This window comes from Alosa pseudoharengus, unplaced genomic scaffold (genome assembly GCF_046254945.1).
Source record: "Alosa pseudoharengus isolate Yale_2024_CS ecotype anadromous, Long Island Sound unplaced genomic scaffold, YU_APseudo_1.1 YU_APseudo_1.1_scf_10, whole genome shotgun sequence".
Taxonomy (NCBI): Eukaryota; Metazoa; Chordata; class Actinopteri; order Clupeiformes; family Clupeidae; genus Alosa; species Alosa pseudoharengus.
The window spans coordinates 19,951,208-19,977,271 of NW_027468565.1; the positions used below are offsets into that span (position 1 = coordinate 19,951,208).

At 41.8% G+C, this 26,064-nt stretch overlaps 1 protein-coding gene across 2 annotated transcripts; it reads left to right on the forward strand.

The window, feature by feature from the left end:
• Nucleotides 1-6,187: 6,187 nt before the first annotated feature.
• On the forward strand, nucleotides 6,188-25,501 carry LOC143103170 (CUGBP Elav-like family member 2). Of its 2 annotated transcripts, XM_076266983.1 has the most exons (13): nucleotides 6,188-6,526; nucleotides 12,697-12,893; nucleotides 14,479-14,561; nucleotides 15,235-15,283; nucleotides 16,076-16,213; nucleotides 18,918-18,997; nucleotides 19,845-20,003; nucleotides 20,379-20,445; nucleotides 20,737-20,868; nucleotides 21,124-21,240; nucleotides 22,146-22,322; nucleotides 25,038-25,181; nucleotides 25,326-25,501. In XM_076266983.1, exons 1-13 carry the CDS (start codon nucleotides 6,450-6,452, stop codon nucleotides 25,451-25,453), a joined length of 1,548 nt encoding a protein of 515 aa, XP_076123098.1. In that variant the 5' UTR covers nucleotides 6,188-6,449; the 3' UTR covers nucleotides 25,454-25,501. The 2 variants fall into 2 exon arrangements, with proteins under 2 accessions (XP_076123098.1, XP_076123105.1); XM_076266990.1 differs by lacking the exons at nucleotides 6,188-6,526; nucleotides 12,697-12,893; nucleotides 14,479-14,561; nucleotides 18,918-18,997.
• Nucleotides 25,502-26,064: the final 563 nt, after the last annotated feature.

The following is a 26,064-nucleotide window of genomic DNA, read 5'->3' on the forward strand; positions in this document are numbered from 1 at the left end:
TCAGAGTCTGTTGTGCCTGAGTCTGTCGTGCCTGAGTCTGTTGTGTCTGAGTCTGTCGTGTCTGAGTCTGTCGTGCCTGAGTCTGTTGTGTCTGAGTCTGCCTGCGCCCTGCCCAGCTCAAGTCTGCCATGATTGTTCCTGCTCTGCCCCATTGGACAGTCGTCCTGAGCCTGCCTGCCAGTTCCTACCTGCCTGATCCAGGGGATTTCATCATCTCTAGTACAGTACATAATATTCAGAGAATGCAGAGATTTTTTTTCTAAACAAGGGACAGGGCTGAAAAACCATATTGGATGGCCGTGGTCTTTTGGGCCTCAGATGGCACTGCATCAAAACCAGAACTGTTTCTAGAAAATTATTATAACCGATAACCATTCTCTATGAACACAGTCTTTGGAACACAGGTTTTGAGCAGCATATTCTCCAATCTTTTCCCGTCTTTTTCAGGGAAGACTTTGGATATTACAGGAAAACAGTGACAAACTGCACTCTGCTGTATGGCTCCATAGTAGTCCAAGTGCTAAAATGGCCTGTATGCAGTCCAGATTTCTTACGCTTCGCGTCGGGCGTTTTACCATTTAGAATGTGTATTAACTTTGTCTAGTAGTCGAACGGCGTGTCGTCCATTATCCCTTACATGGCAACATGGTGGTGTAATATCATAGAAGAATTATACATATCCAGGCTTGGAATTTCACCATTTTAGGGGCAAGGCCACTTGGCCTTCAGTTGGGCATATTTGGTGGGGGGCACAAAGGCCACATGTCAGGGCACCAAGGCCAAAGTTAACTATACAGTAGTATGCTATAAAAATTATCAAAGTTGTATTCACTGCAGTAGACCTGCATCACTGTATGAAACATTACAAAAACATATTATAACAAAATCATCTGATCATCTAATATTTTCAGATATCTAGGCTATATTTAACATTTATTTTATATTTGGCCTGTTATGAAATCATGTATTGAACAATTTAAGCACAGCTCAGCTTTAAGAAACTCAAATAGCCTAGATGCATGCTTAGCATTTTGTGATCATTAAGGCTACTTTCACAAACTCTTATAGTCAGCTGTCCTCTGATTTACCGATATCTAGGCGACATTTGTAATATTTATTTTGTATTTGGTCCGTTATTAAATAATGTGGAACAATTTAAACACAGTGTAAAACTTAAATCCCAAATTTGGAGACATCCATGTATGTTGAAATTTACTGCAAATTCAAAACGGGATTAGTCTGGAACGGCTAACTGTACAGGGGACTGCTTTACACCTTTCTGTTCGGTAAGGTCTGCTGTTTATTCTGATATCGGTTTGTCATATGTTAAACGAAGGGTTCGTGAAGTATTCCACCGAGATGAATGGGTAGGGAGAGGGACGCAAAACCTTCAGTAGAATTTATGGTTAAATTGAATGATATTATTTACTTTTCTCGCGAACCGTTCACCACAGCAATTAGCGGCTAACATTGTTTAAAAGCTGAGAAAAAGCTCTTTCATGTGATACTTGATATGTCTGTGTGATGAGTAGGCTACTTCGCGAGTAGTTCAACTGAGAAGAATGGGTTAATTTGGACGCACTTTCTTGCTTGCGCTGTCACTTTCTCCACTGCGTAATTTGCGCTCTGAATGCTAAGATTATTTTGACAGGCCATAGGCTAAATATATATCGCTATTAGTAGGACGCAAAGCAGAATATTTAAAGAAGGGGGCACCAAGGCCACCGTGGCCTGTAAACCTCTGATTTTCAAAGGGGCGTCACGGCCAACGTAAGGGGCTACGACGGCCATGGCCGTCGTGGCCGCCGTGAAATCCCTACCCTGTTAACATATCACTAGTCTAGGGTAGGATCTGGGCTTCCAAATGAATACCTGAGTATGATCCAAGTCAACTAGATCAGAGATGCAGACAACCACATTAGACTCAAAGTCACATATCTTACATACTTTGTTAGAGGTAGTCGGTGATCCATGCAGCCAGGTTGCAGTCCACCCCATCTCCTTCCAGCTTCATCCTCAACAGTGCTGGCTGAATTATATTAAAAGCCCCTTAAAAGAGCACCCTTTGAAAGTGAGCTAAAAGTGTCTCTTTTGAGGATTGGTTTGGTGTCAACCAGGCTCAAAGCAGTGTTGCCAGATGCCAGCAAGGTTTTCCAGCCCAAAACCTCGTCAAAAACAGCGAGAATGCACAAAAAAACGCCCAAATTTGCTTTTGCTTGTTTCTCATTTGAACACATTGAAATCATTAACAAGCTTTAAAATTACCCATTTTTCGACTTAGCCTATCCAATTTCAGAAACAATATTCAATCAAATGAACGCAAAAGTAGGCTACACGGACGTCAGACTATTCTTCTATAAGCTTATGTTACGGAAAATAATGCAATAGGCTAAACGTAGACTATCAATGAGTGTTTGTGTCAATAGACGCTTCAAACAAAAGCATTCAGTAGGCTATATGAACATACAAAATAGCCTAACGCACAACATTTCAATTATTTATAATAGCAACATGACACATGCATATTCATGTATAACATTAGATGAAAATCGCATTGATTATAGAACAGGGGTGTCGACTCTTTGCAGAGGCAGTGCGTTCATAACTGGTGGGCCAACTCTAGGCTACACAAAAAATATTTTCATAGGCCTACCCCAAATGTAGGCTAAAGGCTTGAGTTAAACTTGAGTCTGACACCTGTGATTTAGAACAATTAATTAATACCTAGGCGCTATCTATTCCCTGAGACAGGCAGTTAGGCCTAGAGTTTTCATGAAAATCGCGCTGAATAGGCTATTTAGGACAGTGTCAGTGCGCTCTTTGCAGAAGCAGTGCGTTCATGCATGGCAACTCTATACACGCAAAAAATATTTTCATACGCCAGATATAGGCTAAAGGCAAACTTGAGTTTGACACCTGTAATTTAGAACAATTAGTAGGCCTACCTGACAGGCAGTTAAACCTAGAGTTTTCATGAAAGTCGCGTGAACAGGGGTGTCAGTGCGCTCTTTGCAGAAGCAGAACGTTCATACATGGCGGGCCATCTCCACAAAAAACATAGGCCTATGGCCCTAGGCCCTTCGTGAAAATCGCTTTGAGCAATTGTTATTAGGCCTAAAAATAATTAAAAAGTTCTAGTAGGCTTTGTCAAACTTCCTCAACAACTGTCGGGCTGGACGGAACGTGGGCCGTAGTCCTATGTCAAGCCATTCGCGCAAGACCTGCGCACATCCATCAACCCTGAAAGAAGGGGTAAGTCCATCCTGTCTCGTAGGTAATCTTTCAGCAGTGTGCACACTCATGAAGAGATTGACTGTAATGAGAAAATGCTCTTTGCCCACTTTGGCATATTGACATTGTCAGCTAGCTAAGTTTGAAAACCCCGCGAGCTGTGTGTTTGAAGGGCGGTCTGCGCCGGAGTAGGGGAGAACTGGACTCAAACACTTTTTAATTAAACGTAATTTACAAAGACATCGTAAAACACTGAAAGCTAATATTTTGTCACAAGCAACCTACATCTGTCCTCTGTCAAATACCGTTGCATTTTCAGCTCTGAACAAAACCATTCAGGAGTTATTTAAGGAGAAATCGAACGTGCGTTTTGTTTCATTCGTCCCTCCTGGCCGGGATAAATGAAACGACATGGGGGACGAAAGAAACATACAGCTTAAACTTCCCACAACTTCAATATTTGACAACATCATGAATGGTACTTGACATATGTGTTAATTTGGATAAATTACTGCTGGGCTTTACTGTCTGCTGTGAATATCTAACAACTAATTGCCGTCATTGTGAAGCGCATATCTCGCGGTTATGGAAATACCATGCACTATGCCATTTATATAGCTAGAATGCATAAGGTGACGTGAGCTGAGAGTGTCGTGAGTTTAGGGGGCACGTCAGCCAGAGGGTGTGTGAGTGACTGAGTGAGAGACTGCTGCCTGCTGACCAGAAACGGTCGCTGGAAGAAGGGTCTGAAGTGCCTCTGTTAAGGCTACAAAAACCCGCCGAACTGATCCGAAACCAGCCCAATTTTTATACACCCGCCCAAACCCATTTTTGCCCGCAAAATAGATGGCAAAACCGCCCAATTGGGCGGGAAACCGCCCAATCTGGCAACCCTGGCTCAAAGTGAGTAATTCACAGTATTTCTTCTGCTCAGTTGTAGCAGTTAAAGCTACCACCAGGTGTCGACATTTTACCTTTTGGTGATATGAAACAGGATAGTGCATGGGCCATACTTTACAAATGTTTTTTTTTTTATTTATGTAGTATTACTGCGATTAAAAACAGACATAAAAATGCCGAGACTGTTAGATGAAATGACAGCAGCAGAATCAAAATTCATAAATAAATCAGAAATGAAAACTCCCATAAATGATGTTTTAAAATAATGCTTATAATAATAATAATAATAATAACAATGTAGTGATATGAAAACTTTTTAAATCTTTTTTTTTTTCAAAAAGATTTAAAAAGGTTTCATGGTATCTGAATGTGGTTGCCTTAGGCAGCACAATGCATTAGTGCAGGATGAGCTGTCAGAAAGGATTATTTCAGCCAGGCCAGTCAGCAGAGGGGTTGGGCTCCACTTCACTGCACTGAATCTAGGCTTCTTCATTGTAGAGAGAGAGAGAGAGAGAGAGACAGCAAAGAAAGGAGCCATTTCTCAAGGCAATCACACACTAAGCAGTGCTTTTGGAGTGCTCCACTATCTGACCTCGGTGTAGAGCTTGAATGTTGACAGCATGCGTTGCCCCCCATCTTGTACTCCTGTGAGAAGTGAGGACTTACTGTTAAGGTACGGGTGCACATTTCCTCCCATCGTTGCAGAATCTGGTTTCCCGCCTATGATTTGTGTTTTCTTTGTGTCTGAGGATGTGTTGCTTTTAGCTCTCTACCTATAGGCCTTGTTTTTCATCATCAATGGAAATTGGGCATGCATTTTACTGTGGTGTGGACTGTAATTGCTATTGTTAATCTTAAAAGACAGAAAAATAACAGTGTCCCTGAAAGGCATAACATTTTAAAATATCGTCCTGTTTAATATGTGAAAATATCTTCCTGTTTAAAGATAACAAGATGTTCATATATCTCTTCTCAGGATTAGGTAACTGAAGTATCTCCTTGTTTTGTTGTTATAATGCACATTGTTAGGCTGAATCATGGTGTTGCCTGTCATGTAATCAGCAACATTTATATCAACATTACCTGATAAATGCTCTATCATGACATCTGGCTGAGGGGTGAGACAATATTCAGTTTTAAACACCTTTTAATTAACCGCTGCCTTCCACAAATAGGCCTAAGCATGTGAAGAACTACTGAACTTGTGTGGTTGATGTTATGTGATTGGTGCCTAGTATTCATAAGGATGGACTAACTAAACCAACACGCGTGACTGGTTTTCTGTGTCATCTTTGCCAGAGCCGGTCATGTGGAAATGTAGAGGGTTAAAGGTTCCTAGACTACTGGTGTATAGGCTTGTAGAGTAACCTAGGTTAACAAAAACATAAACATGAACAACATACTGTAAGACTATGGATAAATGTAAGGGGATTAGTAGGCCTAGGTTTAATATGGTGAAATAGGATTAGGTGAGATCACAGACTGGCTACAGGTTCAGTAACCTAAACAAATCATTAATTGATTGCGCAGCGAGTTCATTTAGGCTACATTTTGATGTTTTTGTATTGGAAATGGGCATAATCCGAGTTGCTAATTGTGAAGTGTCCCGCTGGGTTTTTCAGGCTATTCCCAACCCCCAGCACCACAACGTCTATAACGTCCAAACTGTGTGTGTATGATTTGTTTGCTGTTTCAAGAAGATAGGTTGTTTTAGATTTTCTTTCAAAATGATTTGATCCACACTCCTTTCACATAATACACATCATGTAGCCTAGGTTAGGTGTCATAGTTGCCTATTCGAATTCACCACTAAGGCTTTATTTAGCAGCTTGTTTCAGTCTATTCCAGTATTTCACGAGGTGCTATCCGGAACAACATCTTGCTATGTAGCCTAGTTTACAATGGTGCCCACGATTAAAGTAACGTAATTTGCATAACATCGCAATGTTATTTGTAAAACAAAAAAATATTTAAATAATTCAAATCCCCCTGTGGTTTCAGAATGGGTGTTTCGGTAGCCTATGGTTTGTAGAGAGAGAGCCACGCCTCCGTTAAAAGGCCATTCTTCTGACCCATTTAGTTTAGCTAACATCATCTTTCGCCATGAGGACAAATTTTCGGTTAGGATTTTGGGAACAACAATGAAAGAGCGGAGAGAAGGGACTGGGTAGTAGTAAAGAATCTTTGGCTGAGGAGGGGAGGCCTTGCACCTGTCTTTCTATGACATATCTAGCGCAGTAGCTGAATCACACAAGCGGGGGGAGACAGTCGCGCGTGTTTCGTATGCCACAGTGGTAGCTAGTTAGCTACATGCAACCATGACTTCTGCATATAGTCTTGAATACCATCCGGATATGAAAGCCGATAGTCGATTGATGGGTTCTTGTGATACCATGTAAGTAATTTTGCCTTTCTAAACTTAATAATAACACACTGAGGGTAATAGCGTGGCGTTATTTTGGGCTACCCAAATTATCCAGGGAGCGTAACGGTATCAATCCTTTACTAGCTAGCTCGTTAGCTAATGTTGAAATGCTAACTACTTGAAACTCCCTGGTTATTGAACATCTTAACTTGCAATAGAATTAAAAGTAATGTTAGGATTATTTGGGCCAATATGATTTATGTCGTTAAAACGTATCAATCCTTGACTGTCTGGCTTGCTCGCTAGCCATGTAGCGTCAAGTTCTACTTCAATGTGTGAAAGGCATAACGTTAGCGTTATGTTAACGTTTGTTAGCAGTCAGCGTCTCGTGATTCAGCCTGTCGTCTTCACGGTGGTGTTGATCAACCGATTTAAGATGGGTGTATCAAGAAGACTAGCACATGCGAAAGACCTTTTTGAGGGTTGTGTATGGAAATGAGGAAGTCACGTTAACCTTCTGGCTAAGTTCACTTTAAAGTGCGTTGTTAACATGCTAGCTGAAGTGGCTAACGTTAACTGTAGTGTGAAGGGCGAGATATGGAGGTTGCTATGTTTATTAGGAAACATATGATTTACCATTTAAATAAAAGATCACCTGATAGATTTAAAGGAAAATGTAACTTGTTTAATTCATATGAATAAACAGTTCGGTCCATCTGTGTGTGGTTAAGCGAATTAATGTCCAGCCCGCGCGGCCACCTCCCCTATTTTGCCCAAATTAACGTTAGCTAACTAGCTATGATGCTACATAATATACGTATTCTGGAAATAACGTTAACGTTACCCAAATATTTTTTGTAGTGTTTACTGAACACCCGTTTTAAAATATTTAAATGGCTGTGTTGCTTGTGCTCATACGAATATTTAACGATATCTATAACTTGGCATTTATTTGGGCTTTGAGGTTGGCTAGCTCGCTTTGGCTCACGTAATGGAGGCTGGGGACACATGGGCACGTGTTAACTTAGTTGCTTAATGCAATTGTGTAAGTGGTGTTTCAATGCATATATATATTGTTGCAGTACATTATTGTCAAACTGTGTTATATACGTCCACTATGTGTCATTTCCCCCAAATATTTCAGTTGGGTGTGTTTTACACTGATTTTGTTTAGGGTACTGTGCGCTTGTCCCTGGGAGCAGATATAGGACAGGTAATGTAGGTAATGCAGTCTATCTAGCTAATGTCCATTAAGGTTGGGAGTTCTTTGCTGTCCATGGGTTCTGGTTTCACCTTGATGTTAACCCACAGCTGCTCATAACACGTGTCTTCCCACACCACGCAGCAGAATACATCGTGATCATTACAACATTGTGATCATAAGAGATGTTTTTTTATATGTATAAGCTTACATGTAAACATGATTCTTGAAGCTAGATAAGAACTTGTTGTTTCAAGTGCTGTATATTAAGGCACTAGTAAAGCAATGGATTTTGCTGACATTACAGGATGTGTGAGAGCCTAACTTAACTTGTGCAATAGCATTGCAAACCACATGCTTGGTGACATCAATAGTCTGTAGCATATGGGCTGTTAGCAACTTGAAGGGAATACTGTAGGTTAGATTAACGATTCCTACTTGTATAGCTTGGGTTTTGCCCATTTTGAAATAGAAATGCATCTCCACAATGTAGGCTAATTAATGTTATTGTATTTTTGAACATTGAGATTTTCATAGTTTCTCTTTTAGGGTAAGAGTTCTCTTAAATCTAAATGTGGGAAAACCCCCTACGTCTATTTCCTGGTTTGTCAACAATTGCTTTACTCAATTGAGGGATCTTCAGTTGGATCCTTAGTTTTTCTAAGATCCCAGTAATTGACTAAATTCCATGTTCTGCCAGCTTAAAAGGGGCATACCAATAGCTATATCCCAGCTTACAGTTTGAGTGGTAGAAAAGGTGTTAGGCACGTTTCTTAGCCTGAACAATGTAGAGATCAGAGATAGTTTTGTGCTTGTTTTTTCTCTCCCCTTTTTTCTTCTCAGATTTTTAAAATTCATATCATGGGTCATGTCATGTTTTGTCTGAGATTCAGTTGAAGTATTTTCAATAATTTGTGTAGGTCTGTGAATGTTCAGTACACTAATGTAAGAGCTTGTTTACGCTGACAGCAGTGTGGGGGAATATCTCCTCCATATGGAAGCTTTGTTATTTTTGTGGGCTTTGTATTATTCACATTGGGTTTTGAGAGGATCTTGTGTTTTAAGTTTAAAATGCTGTGGTTTGGCTCTCCCAGGCCTCCAGACTAATCAGACATGAAACTGCACACGATACCTTGTGTTGACACCATAGGACCAAGCATGTAGCTGTCAAGCATAGCAATAAAACAGATTAATTAATGTGAACTTCAGAGTCCTTAATAGACTACTAAAATTAGGTCTAACCAGAGAGTGGTCTTCATGTTTGACAGGTCACGAAAATACCAAGGGTATAGACCTATTCATACAGGAGTTGGTGAAAATTATGTTATTGCAGCATATGAGATTGTGTTTAAGACGGAACTCATTGCATGTAGCCACCTCATTCACTGCTCTGAGAGTCTACATGTCTCTTTGTAAACACAATTCTGTGCCTTTCAGTTATACAGTTGCCTCATCTTTTTGATCTTGTATTGAGAACTTTTCATACGTTGATGTATTCCTTAGTGAGTGAAAGACCTAATTAGATTGTCTGTTTTAATTGAATTGGTCATGAGGCTAAGTAGGCCTACCCTCCACTAGGCCTCAGTAACTATTTTTGGTGAAACTTTCCCACATGGGACTCTACTGTAGCCAGGCTCAGTTTTGTTGGGTTTATCAAGGTTGAACATTATTGTCTCTACAATTGATTTGATGAAATGAGACACAGGACAGAACTGCTAATAAACAATACATTTCTATGGCTCTCATTTACAGTTGGGCACAGCTATCTTGGACATTTGAATTCGGGGTACACAGGGTTCAAAAGAGTTACAACTTCAAGGGGGCGTTCTAATGGCAACTTCCCATTTATGTAACTAATGATATTTCAATAAGGTTTAATTTTTAGTCAAAACACTTACCCTGATTGTGAAACTCCCTGTAGTTATAGCAATTGTATTGTTATTTACCACAACAACAAACAGATAAATATTGATTATTGTTATCGGCTCTAAAATTCCATATCAATGCATCTCTTGTCCACTATACTGTCAACAGAAATTGACAAAAGCTGAGTATATTAGCTTGCTCAGTTAGTGGGCAAGTAGAAAGTATAGCAATTCCCAGGTTCGCCAATTCTAGGTCGATTGAGCCATAAAGCCATTGAAGATACTATATACGTGTTATTGGGAAGGCACACCTGGGCGTACAATAGAATGGGTCTACTGATTTAACTGAATAAGATTGTTGACCGTTTGACACAATCATGGTGTTTATACAAGTACCTTGGTACTAATCTACTAAATGATTTAAATCACGGTTTGATAGGCCACTGTTTACAGGAAGACTGTCCTAGTTATGCCTACTCCATTCTTTTGCAAGCAACCAGTGTGTGGAATTATTTACTCGATTAACTTTGAAATATATAATTGTCACACACATGATTTAAAATAATCTGACATCTGAAGATGTGTGCACAATATATTAATGATGCATCACATGCTTGAAGCTCCTGCTGGCTAGTCTGCTATACATTTGCTTGGTAAGATGCTGAGTGGTGTATGGCTTTGTTCCTAAAAGTTAAATAAGTAAATAAATAAATAGGTCAGAGGGTAGACATATAATAGACATCGATAAAATGATAGTGATTATAAATGGGATGACAAAGATAATGCTGATGTGCTTGAACTGAAGACAAATTTGCATCAAATGTAAGTAAAAGTAAAAATCCCTTGAGGGGTAACAATGAAGTCGATCGAAAAGTTTACAAGGTGAAACTGGTGAAAGTATTTCCCCACTTAAATTTATAGTTATTAACGACAAAGACAATGCAGTGGCTTGTAGGTGAGTTTTTGAGGTTCATGTAGGTAAACAAAACCCCAAGGCACTGTAATGACCTGATGATGCAAACAGCCAAAACTAGGAGCTATCTCAACAGTCGAAGGCAAATTTCCACATGCCTGGATGTGCAATGCAAATTTAATGGTGAAGGCTTTTTGATAACTTGACAGTTTTGATAGAAGTAGCTTTTACATTTATTCACTTTGGTGCTGTAATTGTATGGATTTATTGTGTATTCTAACAAAAGCAAGTAGTTTGATGGAAAAGCTGACTGTTTCTATACCTTTCAGTTTCAACAGTCTTGTCTTTTGAGACAGTCATCTGCCAAGGCTTTCATCAGACCTGAGGCGAGGAGTGTGTAGCAGTAACCTGACCTTTCTGTTCTGGCTCGCAGCCTTATCCAGGCACGAGGTGTCATTTGCTTACAGTTAAACAAGTATTTGAGAGGAAGCCAGTTAAACAGCGACATAGACTTTAATTGGGGTATACAGTATGGCAGTTATTAAAGATGGCAGTTACTGTTTATCTGATCGCGTTCTGATGTACACCCATTTTTGGGTAATAGAAACTTGTGGGCTGGTGTGCCAGTGCGTGTTTCAACAATCTGTGAGGTAGAAGAAGGTTGTGAGTGAATCCTGTCTCAAACCACAAGTAAAAAAAATCTGTCTCTCTTAAGACCATGCCTTCTTAATCTAAAACTGTTTTGTAGAAGAATTTAGTCTTTACTTTTACTTTTTTAATGAGTCCAGGTTAAAAGGCAAAATGTCTCATTTTGCGAACCGCCATGTTCTCTAAAGTTGATTTGCACATAAACATGTTATTTCCAGGTAAATGATTGAGATGAGTTTTGTGAAATTCAAGGGCTCACAACCTGTAATGTATTTGTTAGGTGTGTTTGGCAGGTCCCCAACAGCACAGCTGGCAGTAGGAAATGATGCCATGGGCTGCCTATACAGGCCTCGTGCTTTTGGATTGGCTCTCACTGGCTCTGAGTAGTATTTGGCCTAGACAACGTACACATTTGTTAAGGGTGAAGTTGATCATACCTGGTGACCTCTAGGGAGTTGCATTCTGGGTTTGTCACACGGTTGGGCATGAGCACTGACAACTCGACCCCCTCACGCAGCACATTTGCCATGGGCAGCCTGATAAATGGTGTCACATACCTCGGTGACTACTGGCTGGCAGGGGCAGCCTTCGATGTGTTTATGACGTCCATCTCTCACTTGGGCTATTGTGTTGCTCTGGGAATCGTGAATGGTATTTGCCAGCCTTTTCAAACAATACCCTTTTGTTAGCCCTTCTCTGTAAGGGGAGCCATAAGTCGATCCCTGTGCTGTCACCAAGCCACTGAGGAAGATATGGTCCAGCATCATCTCCGCAAATGTTTGGATTGTAAAAAGCTTCAGATATGGTTATTGAGTTTGTCAAGAGGACTAATCTTCTGGAGGGCATTGACACAGGCATTTTTTGTGGTGTTTGATTACTTGACTGCATCTTGCAAGGTTCTGGACTAACAGGAAGCCACACTTGTGGTGTTAGCAGCTACCTTTTGTTAGCATTTAAACTGGGCGATGTCATTTAAGTCCTTTAAGGATCTTGGTGTTTCAGCTGAACGTTTGAGCTCTATGTGTAAGAGATGGATAACTCGAGCACAAAGGTCTGTATAGTTTTATCTGAGTCCCTTGTTTCCCCATCGCCTCTGTCTTTGTGTGGTTCGTTTGATTTGTTCATGTTTTCTTCCAACACTTAATGTACTCAAAGGTATTTCTAGACTCAAGACTATTTCATGACTGCCCATCTTACCACAATATTACGTTCCCCATGTCATCTCAGTCAGAGATAAAGGCATGTGAGTCTGACATGTATGATGTGTCATCGTTAGTCAGGTTCCTTCTCACGCCATCTCTCCTCTTGATCACATGATGGGGGTTACTTTTTGGGTCAGGGGTAACATTTGCATTGACTTTTTGCAATTGTCTTTTACTTTTTATGCGTTGTTGGGCTGTTGTGACAAGTACATTTCCCAGGTGTGGGATTTAATAAAATCTTATCTATCTTAGATGGAGTGTCAGTGTCTGAATGTTTAAATAGGAAAGCACATAAACTCTGGTTTCCCTTCTTACAATTGATGTGTCGCTATCGTTATGTAAAACAAAATCCACACTCTGCTTTTTCACAGCAACAGCACTGGCAACAACATGAATGGGTCTTTAGAGCATTTGGACCAGCCCGATCCAGACACAATCAAGATGTTTGTTGGGCAGATCCCGCGGTCCTGGACAGAAACAGAGCTGAAGGAATTGTTTGAGCCTTTTGGTGCCATTCACCAAATTAACATTCTTCGCGATCGCACTCAGAACCCGCCCCAGAGCAAAGGTAAGCTTGCATTAGCTGATGTCAACCACAGCTGCTACCACATCTGGCCTGCTTTACTTTCGTTTCATTTCATCCTGACCTATCTCTGGTCTGGGTATCTACATCACAGCCAGTATTTTTATTTTTTTTTTTTTTTTTTGTGTAGTACTGTTGTTGTGATCTTTACTGATGTGTGAAGCCTATAACACCAACAGTGTCAAGATCTTCACCCTGTGCTTGCAGTAGTTTCACATGGCTGTCACGCTGCAGGGTGTCCATAGATGCCAGGGCATAGTTGGCCTCTGCTATATGCCATGGAATCTGAAGCCATGCCAAGCCGTGCCCCTCCAGTCAGTGTGCGTAAATCTATTTAGGAAAGAGTACAGCAGAGGGTTAAGTCAGGAATTAATTTGATCAGTTGGTATATGGAACAAGCAGTTATCCTGTTTTTCAGTGATTTTGGTTTGGTTTGCACCATTCTGTAATTCTGTACTTTTTTGTTGACTCATTGGCAGGTGATTCTGTGTTGCTTTAGATTAAATTGACCGTGTGATTACCAATGTTATTAGTAGGAGTGGTTTCAATAGTGGATCTTTTAGAGCTTTAAAATTAAGGTGTCACTGTCACATCCATAGCAACACCACCGACTAAACAGGGCAGGTGATCATCTCTCACCAGAAATTCGATAACACAAGTTGTATCCTTGTGATAGCTTGCAGTTCCAGCAGCAGAGCTCTGGATCATTACTCAATGCTCTTGCTGTTTTGTCTCATTTTCAGCTCAACATGCATGGATCTGCAGTAGTACGTAACATGTGCTTTATCCAGATTGATTCTGCTGGTGAATTTCCATTGACGAGATGTTCCTATTCTTCTCCTGCAGGCCGTTACCATGACGACCACGTATTTTGCATATGTGCATAACCGGTCATTGATTTCCATGGCTAATGTGAACTGAATATGTAGATATAGTGTAAGCCTGTGAATAGAGGCAGGAATAAACACACCTATTCTCCTTGATGTCGAAACGGCTAAATATAACAGGCATTGAAGCCTTCGCACAAAGAGAACCGCAGGCTCATTGCCGCCTTCACCAGTCGGTCGCTCCTGCAGTCGGTGGAGGCTGGCAGAATCAGCAGCAGTGGAGGGCTCCGTTATGTAGGTCAGAGGCTCTGCAGTGCTCCACTTTACAGCGCTACTGACAGGCAGCCTGAGTCGCCACTGGCATTCTACTGGGACGCCAAGATGTAGAGCGCGTTCCATCTCTTCTCTTGCCTGCTCTGTTGCACACACACACACACCCACCCCCACCCGCATCCCCCTCCTCCTGCTCTGAGTGTGGGCATGAGCACCCTTGCGTTATGTAAAACACTGCTGCCTGTGTTGACTGTTCAGGCCTCTGTCATGATTTTATTTCAAAGTCAGGTTTGAAACGGTCAGGAGCATTGTACCAGTTTGTGTCCAGTGCTCTTTGTAATCCTTTCTATAGCATCCCTTTTTGACGTCTGTCTTGTCATGTGTTTGTATGCATCCTGCCTCCACTCTGTGCTCCTTTTCTGCCATCTCTTTAAGTCTTGTTCTGTAAATGCTCCCTCTTCTCCCGGCAGGTTGCTGCTTTGTTACATTTTATACTAGAAAGGCAGCTCTGGAGGCCCAGAATGCATTGCATAACATAAAAACCTTAGCTGGGGTAAGTTGATGTTCTGGTGTTTCTTTTTTTTTTGTACATCTCATTTGAGCAACATAAATCAATGTAGTATGTGCAAAGTAAATGTGCCTTCATGTATCTTGCTTTTCACCACAATCTTATTAGAACAGCTCAAAGCCAAGTTATACCTATCTAGAATTATTTTCTTACATGAGTCATTCATTATAGTTTAATGTAGAATACATAATTGACGTCATTTTCAACCATGCAGTGCAGACAGCAGTGTGCTATTGGCTGTAAAGGCGTAACTCGAACTCTGCATTGTTGTGCTCCTGACGTTAGCGCTCGTGCTGAGAGGACCATCTGTATTCCATGCTGGTCTGTTTTCCCCCCAAAAAAGCACATTGCCAGTTCTGGTGCTCTGCTTTATTTTTTGTGTTGCTCCTGAGAGCAGTGTCAGCCAGCCTGTAAGTTGCAGTGAAACATTTGTGCTGATATTAAGCAAAGATCATGATGTTTGAACAGTTTCAGGTGCATATCAGTAGGAATTCCTCTGAAGCGCCTTTGGATGAAGTTAAATGCATTCATTAGGATATAAAATGCATTCTATAAGTCCTTGGCAGAGCGTAATCACATTGTTTTTGGTATAGTGATTGAAAAGTAACCTCAACAGTTACTGAAATTGTCATTTAAATGTTTTTCTCTATTTTACTAGATGCATCATCCCATTCAGATGAAGCCTGCAGACACCGACAAAACAAATGGTAAGCGGCTGTGCTAGGAACATGAAGTTGTTGTGGACCCTGTCAGCACATTTTGGTTTCTCACTGAAGCCTTTCTCTGGGTCTCATTTCTGGGATTAAATGATGAGCTTAGCTGCCTTTGGTTTTACAAAGAGACTGGAGGAAGGGCTAAAGAACTTTGGGGCGGGGGGATTCCCAGAAGACTTAAAGGAGAATTCCGGTGTGATATTGACCTAAAGTGTGTTGAAAAATGATACCGAGTGTAAACGTATGTCTCATAGCTCATCTTGGCCTGTCCCCTGCACTCAGAAATCTGGCGCTAGTTAGCCGATGCTACCAACGGTTTTTCGATGTGGGTGCCTCGGGCATCGGCCTAGCCATGCAAATAAATCACTGTTTTACACCATTTACGAGGCTCAAAGTAGCTCCATACTTCATTGGTAGACTTCTGAGGGCCTTGACATTTAAAACGAGACATTGAGAAAAGCACTGGTAGTTTATTTACCAGACGATTTATACAGACAGTACCTTCATGAAGTTTACCGTTCACCGCCATCTTGAATTTAGTCATGATAAGTCGAGCGACGAGTACGAATGAACAGGTATGATAAGGGACCAGATTCCAAAAATAATTCAGTGGAAATGCATGGATTCCAGTTGCTAGCAGTTACGGTATCATGTTTCAACACACTTTAGGTCAATATCACACCGGAATTCTCCTTTAAGAGAAGGCTTCATAATGGCACAATGGTACACAGGCTACAAGCATGCAGTATGGAACTCAATTGTCGGTACATTTTTTTTGTTTTTCAGCAGCTGTGGAGGACCGCAAACTCTTCATCGGCATGGTGGCCAAAAAGTATGGCGAGAATGAGGTGCGGATGATGTTCTCCCCATTCGGACAGATAGAAGAATGTCGGATTTTGCGTGGACCTGATGGTACAAGCCGAGGTGGGTAAACTGCAGTTTCTCTGATGGTTTGTGGGGGGAAAATGGCCACTGCAGCATCACGTTCCCATGACCATCATCTGTTCTGACCATCCGGTCTGCCAGCCCTCATCCTGTTTGTCACGTGCATTGAGCGCTCTGGCCTCAATTCTGTCCCCAGATCAGCTCACCATGAACACTCAAGCAGAATTTGCTCACATTTTTGCGTACACAGACATGTACAGTCACAAATACACACATTTGTGCGTACACAGACATGTACAGTCACAAATGCACACATTTGTGTCTACACACAGACATGTAGTCACAAATACACACATTTGTGTGTACACAGAGACATGTACAGTCACAAATACACACATTTGTGCCTACACAGACATGTACAGTCACAAATAAACACATTTGTGTGTACACACGGACATGTACAGTCTATCTAGACCAGGGGTGTCAAACATGAGGGCCGGGGGCCAAATCAGGCCCACCAGCAGGTTTCATACAGCCCCCCAGATGTTTTGGGTAGGAAGGGAAATTAGAAAAAAAGATCCACATCCAGTTGTCTTCAACAATTTGTTATAAGCAATATCTCTGATATGATGCATTGATTAAACCTAGCACTACAAACCATCCTCAGGAAGGAAGAAGTAGAAAAACTAACATGGAAGTAGGGCATTTCAAGAGAGCGAGCTGTACCGGTATATGAGAGCAGTACATTATTGTGTACTTGTTTGCTCATAAGTGATAATCAAACAACACTCTGATGCCCATGCAGAAAAATGATAATGACCATGATGCCCCCCACTAGGTCTCATTCCAACAAATCTAGTAAGGCAAGCAAAAGTTAACATTACTTTTGACCTAGTAAGAAAAACTGGTGCACTGAAGACTGATTCTATTGTTCCTGAAAGTTTCTTTAATTGATGCCAACTGCAATGTGTATTACATATGCTTTGTGCAGTAGTTTAAATTGGTGATTTTTAGTGTACTTCATGACTCAGTAGTCAACTAATTGGTGATTTTTAGTGTACTTCATAACTTCTAGTCAACTGCGTGCCTGTGGATTTATTCTCTGCTGCAGCATGGGCAGTCTGTCTTGCTGTGTTGAACTAGGCTAAGGTTGTCATGATCACGTAAGACGTTCCCCAAATGATTTGTGGACACTTTCTTGTACACCAGGTTATTTTTGGCTTCTGGTAAACGTACAGCGTCTCAACCCCACAGATACGATTCATACTTGTTCTCGCTGTGTCGCCTTCATATCTCAACACATGGTCCCCTAACTTCCAATTACCCCAGTGTATCAAAGTCCATCACGCAAACATACTTTCTCATTATACCATTTTTTGTTTTGTTTGTTTGTTTTTCTAAAGCACTGCTAGATTTTCAGTGGCACAAAACGTGTAGACTGCCTCATGCCTCATGTGATGAAGTCAAAGTCCATCCCGTTTTATCTGTTGCAGTGTGGGAATATTGGTGTCTCACTATGCTGGTGGTGGAAAGTTAAACATTTGCTAGTCAGTCGCTTACATGTGATCACTCCTCATTGGGTGTTTATCTCTGTGTTGACCAACCTCTTGGGGCTTTGTGGAAAGCACACTTCGTGCCTGGACCACTGTAGACCTGTGTGGATGCTGAAAGCCTCTCTTGTGTTGTCTTGTCTTTTGTCCCCCCTGCACTTGCACATGCATCTGTCCAACATGATACATTCACAAGAACTAAATAATGAGCTTTTAAACATTTTAGAGCCAGGATGACTTTCATTGGTTAGTATCTTCCTGTTCTCGAATAACTGCCTCCATGCTTACACTTCCTGTTTCTCACATAGCCTGAAATTGCAGTAGTGATCATGTCCATGATAATGGCCTCTCTATGTAGTAAAAGGGAAAAATCTAGTACATTTGCATCTCTTTAAGATGCAGTCTGCAATTTGGTTTTGCAAAAACTACTGGCTATTGGAGCTCAGTAGACAATCATTGCACCTCTCCTTTCAAAGGTTCTGAAGCACCATATCGATTGGCTGGGATAGTTAGTCTAATGTGTTTGCCTAATGTGTGCTTCAACAGAGCCAGGGGTGCGTATGAATCTCGCGGGGGGTGGAGCGCAGATAGGGGACCGCAAAGTTTGGGTATGGTGGTGATAGAATCGCGGACTGTACCTTTTAATAATATCTGAAGCAACACGCTCACACTAACTGACTTACTGGTTTTAACTTAACTAGGTGCTGAATCCCTCATATAGTGATAATGTATGAAGTAAGCAAGGACCGCACTCTCAGTTCTCTTTCAAACTTTTAATCGGCAACAATGGACGTTTCGGGCTGTGCGCCCTTCTTCAACGTATAATGGCGATTTACGAAGCGCTGAAGAAGGGCGCACAGCCCGAAACGTCCGTTTTTGGCGATTAAAAGTTTGAAAGGGAACTGAGAGTGCGGTCCTTGCTTACTTCATACTGTACCTTTTAATGCCAGTCCAGTGGCAGCATGTTCAAACATCTTTACGCAAACTTTGTGTGAGTGTGTCTACTCTCTGTGTGCTAACCAATGAGATCGGCTCTGTGTGCTTTCAATGCCGTTCTCTGTTCTCTGTTTTTGTCATGTTATTTTCATAATGGCTTGTCAAAACCTTTTGTCTTGTTTTTGTTTCTCTCTTGTCTCCTCCTCCTTTCTCCTATTGTCCCTCCTCCTCCCCTCCCCCCCCCCCTCCCCCTACAGGCTGTGCATTTGTTACGTTTTCTACCAGGGCAATGGCACAGAATGCAATCAAAACCATGCATCACTCTCAGACTATGGAGGTACTGTACCCCTCAGCCCTTTCTTTGATTCCCTCCCCCCCAACTCAGACACACACACCTCATCTTATCTGGTCCTCTGGGACTCCAGAGTAGCTCAGTGCACAGTTTGGTCACCTATGCAAAACTTGGGAGTGCAACTGACTCTTGTGCAAGCACCCTCTAGGCCACTTTATTTGCTCATTTGATTTGATCACAACAAGTTCTTATGCCCAAGATCGAAGGTCATGCTTTCAATCGGTTGTCTGTTGCAGTGGTCAGGTGTTCAGAGTAAGCATGGAAATGAGTAGGGAAATAGAGAAGAGCCATTTCCATGTGCGCCTGACAATTAGAGAAGTGCCTGATGAATGACTTTGTGTCGAGATGCTCCTTTTTGTATCTGTCTGAACTTTTTGATGGTGTTTGTTTGTGAAATTGTGTACATTTTTGTGTTTGTGTGTGTGTGTGTGTCCGTGTGTGTCCCCCTCCCCCAAATTTTCTCTCAGTAATTGTCCTGGTTTCAACTTTTGTGTGTGTGTGAGAGCGCAGCCTGTGCTCCAGTCTGCATTGTTGTGTTCGGCCTATAATTGATGTCTTGACAAAAGTGGCTGTGATGTAATGTTTTACCACAACTAGGGAAAGCGACGATTTTAGTTCACACTCTGTTCTTATCTAACCACTGGTCCCATTTTGCTGATTCATTAGTGAGGAGCTTTTGGTCCGTCCCCCCCCCCACCCCCCCACCCCACCCCCCCCCCCCACCGCTACACACACAGGCCTGTGTTTCATCTCTGGTAGCTATGACAACACTGGAATCGGTGTGTTTTGTCTGTCCTAAAAGAGTGTGTGCTGTTTTGTTTGTCCTCCGCAGGGCTGCTCCTCTCCCATGGTGGTGAAATTCGCAGACACCCAGAAGGACAAGGAGCAGCGGCGCCTGCAGCAGCAGCTGCAGCAGATGCAGCAGCTCAACAGCACCTCCTCCTGGGGGAACCTCTCAGGCCTGGGCGGCCTCACTCCACAATACCTTGCAGTAAGAGCAGGCCGTTTCTATGGTCACCACTACCCTGGGGTGCGTTTCCCAAAAGCATAGTTGCTAACTAAGTTAGCAACTTTGTTGGTTGCAATGCAATTTCCCATTGCCAACCAACTAAGTTGCTAACAGGTTAGCAACTATGCTTTTGGGAAACACACCCCTGGTTGAGGGACCCCACCCTAAATCATTAACGGGGCGATGATGGACCTCTTAACCTTGTTAAGCTGTGCTCGTGCATGATGTATCATAAGTACTGCAAGCACTCTATGAGCCACATGACTTGGCATTTGTCCCCATGTTGATAATGGGTTTGTGTATTGAAATGGAGGGGATTTCAGATGGTGAAGCATGTGATCTCTTCTCTCATTGCAGTTGCTCCAGCAGGCCGCAGCCTCCTCCAGTAGCCTTGGTTCGTTCAGTGGCGTGCAGCAGCTTGGTGGTGAGTCACATGGATTAAGACAGAATGCAAACCCTGACTTAAAATCCTTTCCCACCAGTGAGCTCCAACATGCCAGTCAAAAAAGAAACAAGCCTCAGTCGGATTGTCGTCAGATGAGCCCCTTTGGGTGACTGCTCCCTGCTGAGTGGCATCATTTTTTCTCGTATTTTCCCTGAGCCATTACCTCTTCTCAAAACCACTTTGTAACTTCCAAATGGGAAGATATGTGATAATGATTGAGAGCGTTTTGAAAATGCAGCACCTTGATTTCAAACTATTTACCTGTCTCAGGTATGAGTGCCATGCAGCTGCAGAACCTTGCCACGATAGCTGCAGCAGCTGCCGCTGCTCAGACGTCCAACCCCTCCAGCGCAATGTCGTCCTCCACCAACGGAGGTGGCCTTGGGAGTCTGGCTGGCCAAGGTGCGGAAAATACCTTTATTTCATTTTGTGTTCTTGTACACTGTGCACATTGTATGCAGTTCATTGTAAATATAGGGCCTAGGGTAACCACTCTACTTAACTTTAAAAGTTCATATGAAATGCTTACCTTCTCCACATTAAAATTTAATGCAAGTAATTTGTAGAATTGTTGGTTGCACAATGATTTAGCCTGATTTACCCAATGATTCTCTTGACATAATGGCCATTCATTTGTATCTCCCCCTGAACCATCAGGTGCCGCAGGCAACTCTAGTGCTATGAGCTCTCTGGCTTCTTTGGGAGCCCTTCAGGGCCTTACAGGGGCATCCGTTGGGCTCGGCAGCCTAAACGCCCTCCAGGGAAATGTCAACAGTAAGTACATACTCACACATGCACGGGCACTTGCGTGCGCACACATTTACATTTATTTAGCAGATGCTTTTATCCAAAGTAAGGAATAACATTTGAGATGCAGTGCAAAGAAGACGTTGGGTAGGAATTAATATGGTATCAATCGGTGCTGTTACTGGAGGATGACGGGGGACACTACACTGGGTGCGTAACTGAAGCATTCCAGTCGCGTTGCGTCTGCTTCAACAATTAGATTCCACTATATATTCCAATAGTCTTCTAAAATGGATTTTACCAGTCTCGAATGGAACGCTTCATGCGCCGGGTGTAGCTTCCCTGTAAGGGTGCGGACGTTAGTACTAGTCCAGTGTTGGAGACCGTGGTAGAGGAGTAGAGAAGAGGGCGTGTTGGGTGGTTAGAAGTGTTAGGAGATGACACACACACATAACTTACCTGTGCAAAGTGTTTTTTTATTAGAGAGCCTGTGTTTTGACGTCACATCCCAAGAGTTTGCGATAGTTTGATGCCATACATCCCCAGAGATGCGCTGCTGACCTTATCTTTTTAAAAATGTAGTCGTTTGTAGTCGATATGTAATGCTTGGAGAGCAATGACTTCTAATTGGGTTCTGCACACAAAATTATTTGCACATTGTTATTGGACATGAGCGTGTTTGTTGTGTCATCTGCTAGAACAGTATTCAGTGTTTCCTCTATGTACATTTGGTCCACTGCCACAAATTATTACCACCGCTGCCTCAGAATTGGACCAGGTGCGCAATATTGTTTGAAGGTTGCGGACTCTCCTGCCTGTCTACTGGAAACACTAAATATTGGTCTTTCGTATTACCCCCCGATATTTGCTGAGGTACCATCTGCTGTGCTTGTTCAAACTCTGTCCTAATGACTTTGTTCTTCTTCTCTCAGGTATGGCTGCCCTTAATGGTGGACTGGGCAGCACAAGTCTAAACAACGGGTCAGCAGGTACAATGGATGCCCTTACCCAGGCGTACTCAGGGATGCAGCAGTACACTGCCTCTGCCCTGCCTTCTCTTTACAACCAGTCTCTGCTGCAGCAGGGTGCTGCAGGAAGCCAGAAGGAGGGTAAGGCCACCGTCCCATCACACCGTATAATAATAATATGCCTGCTGCGATTAGTCTACATAAAGCATATGGCCATGTTGACAATTGGTCAACGTTAATATTTTAATCTACGCAACATTTTATCAGTCCCTGCAGGACTTTCGGAATGTTGCAATCACAACAATTAACGCAAATTCAACCAATCCCCGTGAATTCTGAGCGACCTTGTAATTTCGTCTGCAGTTACTGCAACTTTTCTGCAAATGTGACCAATCATCATAATTTCTCAAAAAAAAATCACCAACCACAGCAGTCCCTCATGCAAAATGTTGAGCCAGTTGTCACCACACTCACTTCCTTGTTTGGTGTTGTAAAGATAGACATGTGCGACACCTCACATAAGCGTACCGACAAAAATAACTGCGAAAGGCCATGCACTTTTTGTTCTGTTGACATGTCTTCAGCAGTTTACGCTAATTCAATGCTTAAAATGTTAAGCTTGTTGAAGACATTGTAACCTATACTCTTGCTTGGACCATGACTGACACCTTAATGCAGACCTGCCAACCTATATGCATTTTGAATAGCAACCACGCACTTTCACATCAAAGTAAGCGGGTATGATTTCTTACTTAAAACTACGTAAAAACAAGCAGACTTCCAACCTCTCCGGAAAGCTCACTGGAGCATGTGAACTAGAATCTCCCCTAAATCTATTTCATGCAAGGGTGAGCTACAGAGAGAAAGTGACAAGTGAGGATGACTCGTTATGTATATAACTAGAGGCCGCTATATTTTCTTCAGCCAACAGTGGGTTACATGAAAGACTTGATGAGGTGAGCTTAACAAGTGTTCACTCGCAAATTCGCGTTCTCCCAGGTGTCGTTTTGTGAAACTAAAACATCTCAACTGAGTTGTGAATTCACCTAGGCCTAATAGTTTGATGTAGTCTTGGAAAGTTATTACTTGTTCATCAGTTGTTTCAGTTAGCATTATATTTTCCATGTGTCGCTGATGGTTAACGTTTTCATAACTAAAAGGCGCTCAGGAAGCGCAAACTTTTCCAAGGTCAAATGCAGCCATTAACAACGAGTCTTAAAGTGGACCTTGAGCTTGTGTTCAATTTGTTTTTTCTTTGGAGCATGTAGATCATTGTTCTGGTGTATGAGCACGAAAACAAGTGAGAACAAATAATAGGCTTTCAGATGGAGATTGCGCACCTATTGGCTTAGTTGGGATAATGGCATCACCTTCTGAAAGAGACTGAGAGCATGTGAAATTGCAATTCTTTAAAAGCAATCAGTAATTTGCATTAGTCAGCAGGTAATAATTTAACATTGAATGTATAAAAAAAAAGTAAAACAAAAGAAAACAAACATTTGTTTTTACTATTGTGAGTTGAGGGATAGACTGCACTCTGACAGCAGATTATGCCCATTAGTCTCTATCTACTGTAGCCTATATTCAGGTGAATTAAATATGTTGGCATGAGGGTTAGCTGTATTTCTGTACAAAATAAATAGCTAATAATAATGGATTGAAACAAGGTAATAATAGACCAGGCATGACTGATCAGAGACAAGAAAATGGACAACATATCCACATCAGTCCAACACAAGTGTTTTTCATAGGTCAGGATTATTGGGCTCTAAAACAGATTGTTAACATTATAGAGCTACTATAAAAGATTCAGTTTGCATTGGATCAAATTTAGATAGATATCCGACATTAAAGATGGGTCGCGATCCAAAATGTATCTTGTGTGCATAGTATGTCTGTTTTTGGCTGCATGCATAAAGGCCGACTTCAGCAAATTTTTTTTTCTCGGGTGCTACTCAAAAAAATTCTTTAAGGTTGGCAGGTCTGTTAATGGCTCATAAATTCTCTACGTATGAGGTAGTCCCAAAACGTGATTGTTCCCACTTTTAAGTAATGAGACAGAGGATGAAATTAAGGGAGAATTCCGGTGTGATTTTGACCTAAAGTGTGTTGAAACATGATCCAGAGTGTGAACGTATGTCTCATAGCTAATCTCTGCTTGTCCCCTGCACTCAGAAATCTGGCGCTAGTTAGCCGATGCTACCAACAGTTTTTCGATGGGGGTGCCTCGGGCATCGGCCTAGCCATGCAAATAAATCACTGTTTTATACCATTTACGAGGCTTAAAGTAGCTCCATACTTCATTGGTAGACTTCCGAGGGCCTTGACATTTAAAACGAGACATTGAGAACTTTGAAAAAGCACTGGTAGTTTACTTAGAAGACGATTTATACAGACAGTATCTTCATGGAGTTTAGCGTTTGCAGCCATCTTGAATTTAGTCGCGATAAGTCAAGCGACGAGTAAGAATGAACAGGTATGATAAGGGATCAGATTCCAAAAATAATTCTGTGGAAATGCATGGATTCCAGTTTCTTCCAGTAGCAGCAACTGGAATCCATGCATTCCCACGGAATTCTCCTTTAAGCGGTATTGCATTATTACATCCTTTTTTGACTGTTTTGTTTTCAATGTGATTTTAGTTATGCGGCCTTCCGCAACACTCAATTATTTATATTTTTTGTAGCCTCTTTGTATATATTGTTTTTTTCTTGGCCTCCCTATACTATAACATTGTTGTTGCTCTGACTGAATTTCATACTCATATTTGCAGTTATGGCACAGAAAATTGAACCAAAAATGTATCTGATCTTTGTGCACATGTAATGTTCTCACTTTTCTCACTCCTGCGTTCAGGGCCTGAAGGGGCCAACCTCTTCATCTACCACCTGCCACAGGAGTTTGGGGACCAGGACGTCCTGCAGATGTTTATGCCTTTTGGAAATGTGGTATCTGCCAAAGTCTTCATCGACAAACAGACCAATCTAAGCAAGTGCTTTGGTACGTGTGCCTCCTTACCCAGTGTTCGCTTCAGTCATACTGCAAAGTAACCAATTGTTATCATTTGTCTTCTGACTTTGAAATGAAGTGAGATTTAGGCTGACACCTAACACGTTTCTTCACTTCCGTAAATGAAAAAAATAGGATTTGTCAGCTATGACAACCCAGTATCAGCGCAGGCAGCCATCCAGTCTATGAACGGCTTCCAGATCGGCATGAAGAGGCTGAAGGTGCAGCTGAAACGATCCAAGAATGACAGCAAGCCCTACTGATGTCAGCTGGGGTTCTCAACCCCTTGCTGTCAAGTTAGCACTGCAAGGGTAAGTCCTCTATGACGCTCCAGAGGCACACACTGCTGTAGATATGGGCAGGAGCTGTGGTATTGGACAAAGATTACTTTTATTTGTCATTTATTTGTCCAGTTTATTTTATTCTTTATGAAGTCAGCTGTGAATGAAATACAGAGTTTGGTGAAAGTATGGTTCTTTTACATTTCAATCCAATTATTTTTTAGACAGGTGTTTTATGCTTATTTTAAGTTCTATGCTTGATGACTGAATATGGGTACTGACTGTACAGTATTAAGATTTAGAGAAGAGACTTTGCACTTCTCTTAACCAAGTCAAAGACTTGTCCATGGCACGACAAACCATTTTTTGTTGTTGCCCATAGAAATAGTTTTTGTTCATTCCAGGGTTATTTCTTCCTTTCAATTTAAACTGAACAAAATGTGTGTTTGTATTCAGAGATGGACAGTGAGATTGCTGGCTTGACCTTTTGGTTTAGAAAAAAAAAAACATACAATGTATATTTTTTATACAAAAATGCACTGCCTCAAATTGGACTTTTGCAGTAGTTCCATTTACAGAGTGGACTCACTTTT

What these genes read in the sequence shown, in the direction of transcription:
- LOC143103170 (XM_076266983.1), top strand. Translation starts at nt 6,450, where the DNA reads ATGACTTCTGCATATAGTCTTGAATACCATCCGGATATGAAAGCCGAT. An exon ending in ATCACTCTCAGACTATGGAG is followed by an intron (nt 18,998 to 19,844) that starts GTACTGTACCCC and finishes TGTCCTCCGCAG; the next exon opens with GGCTGCTCCTCTCCCATGGT. An exon ending in TCACTCCACAATACCTTGCA is followed by an intron (nt 20,004 to 20,378) that starts GTAAGAGCAGGC and finishes CTCTCATTGCAG; the next exon opens with TTGCTCCAGCAGGCCGCAGC.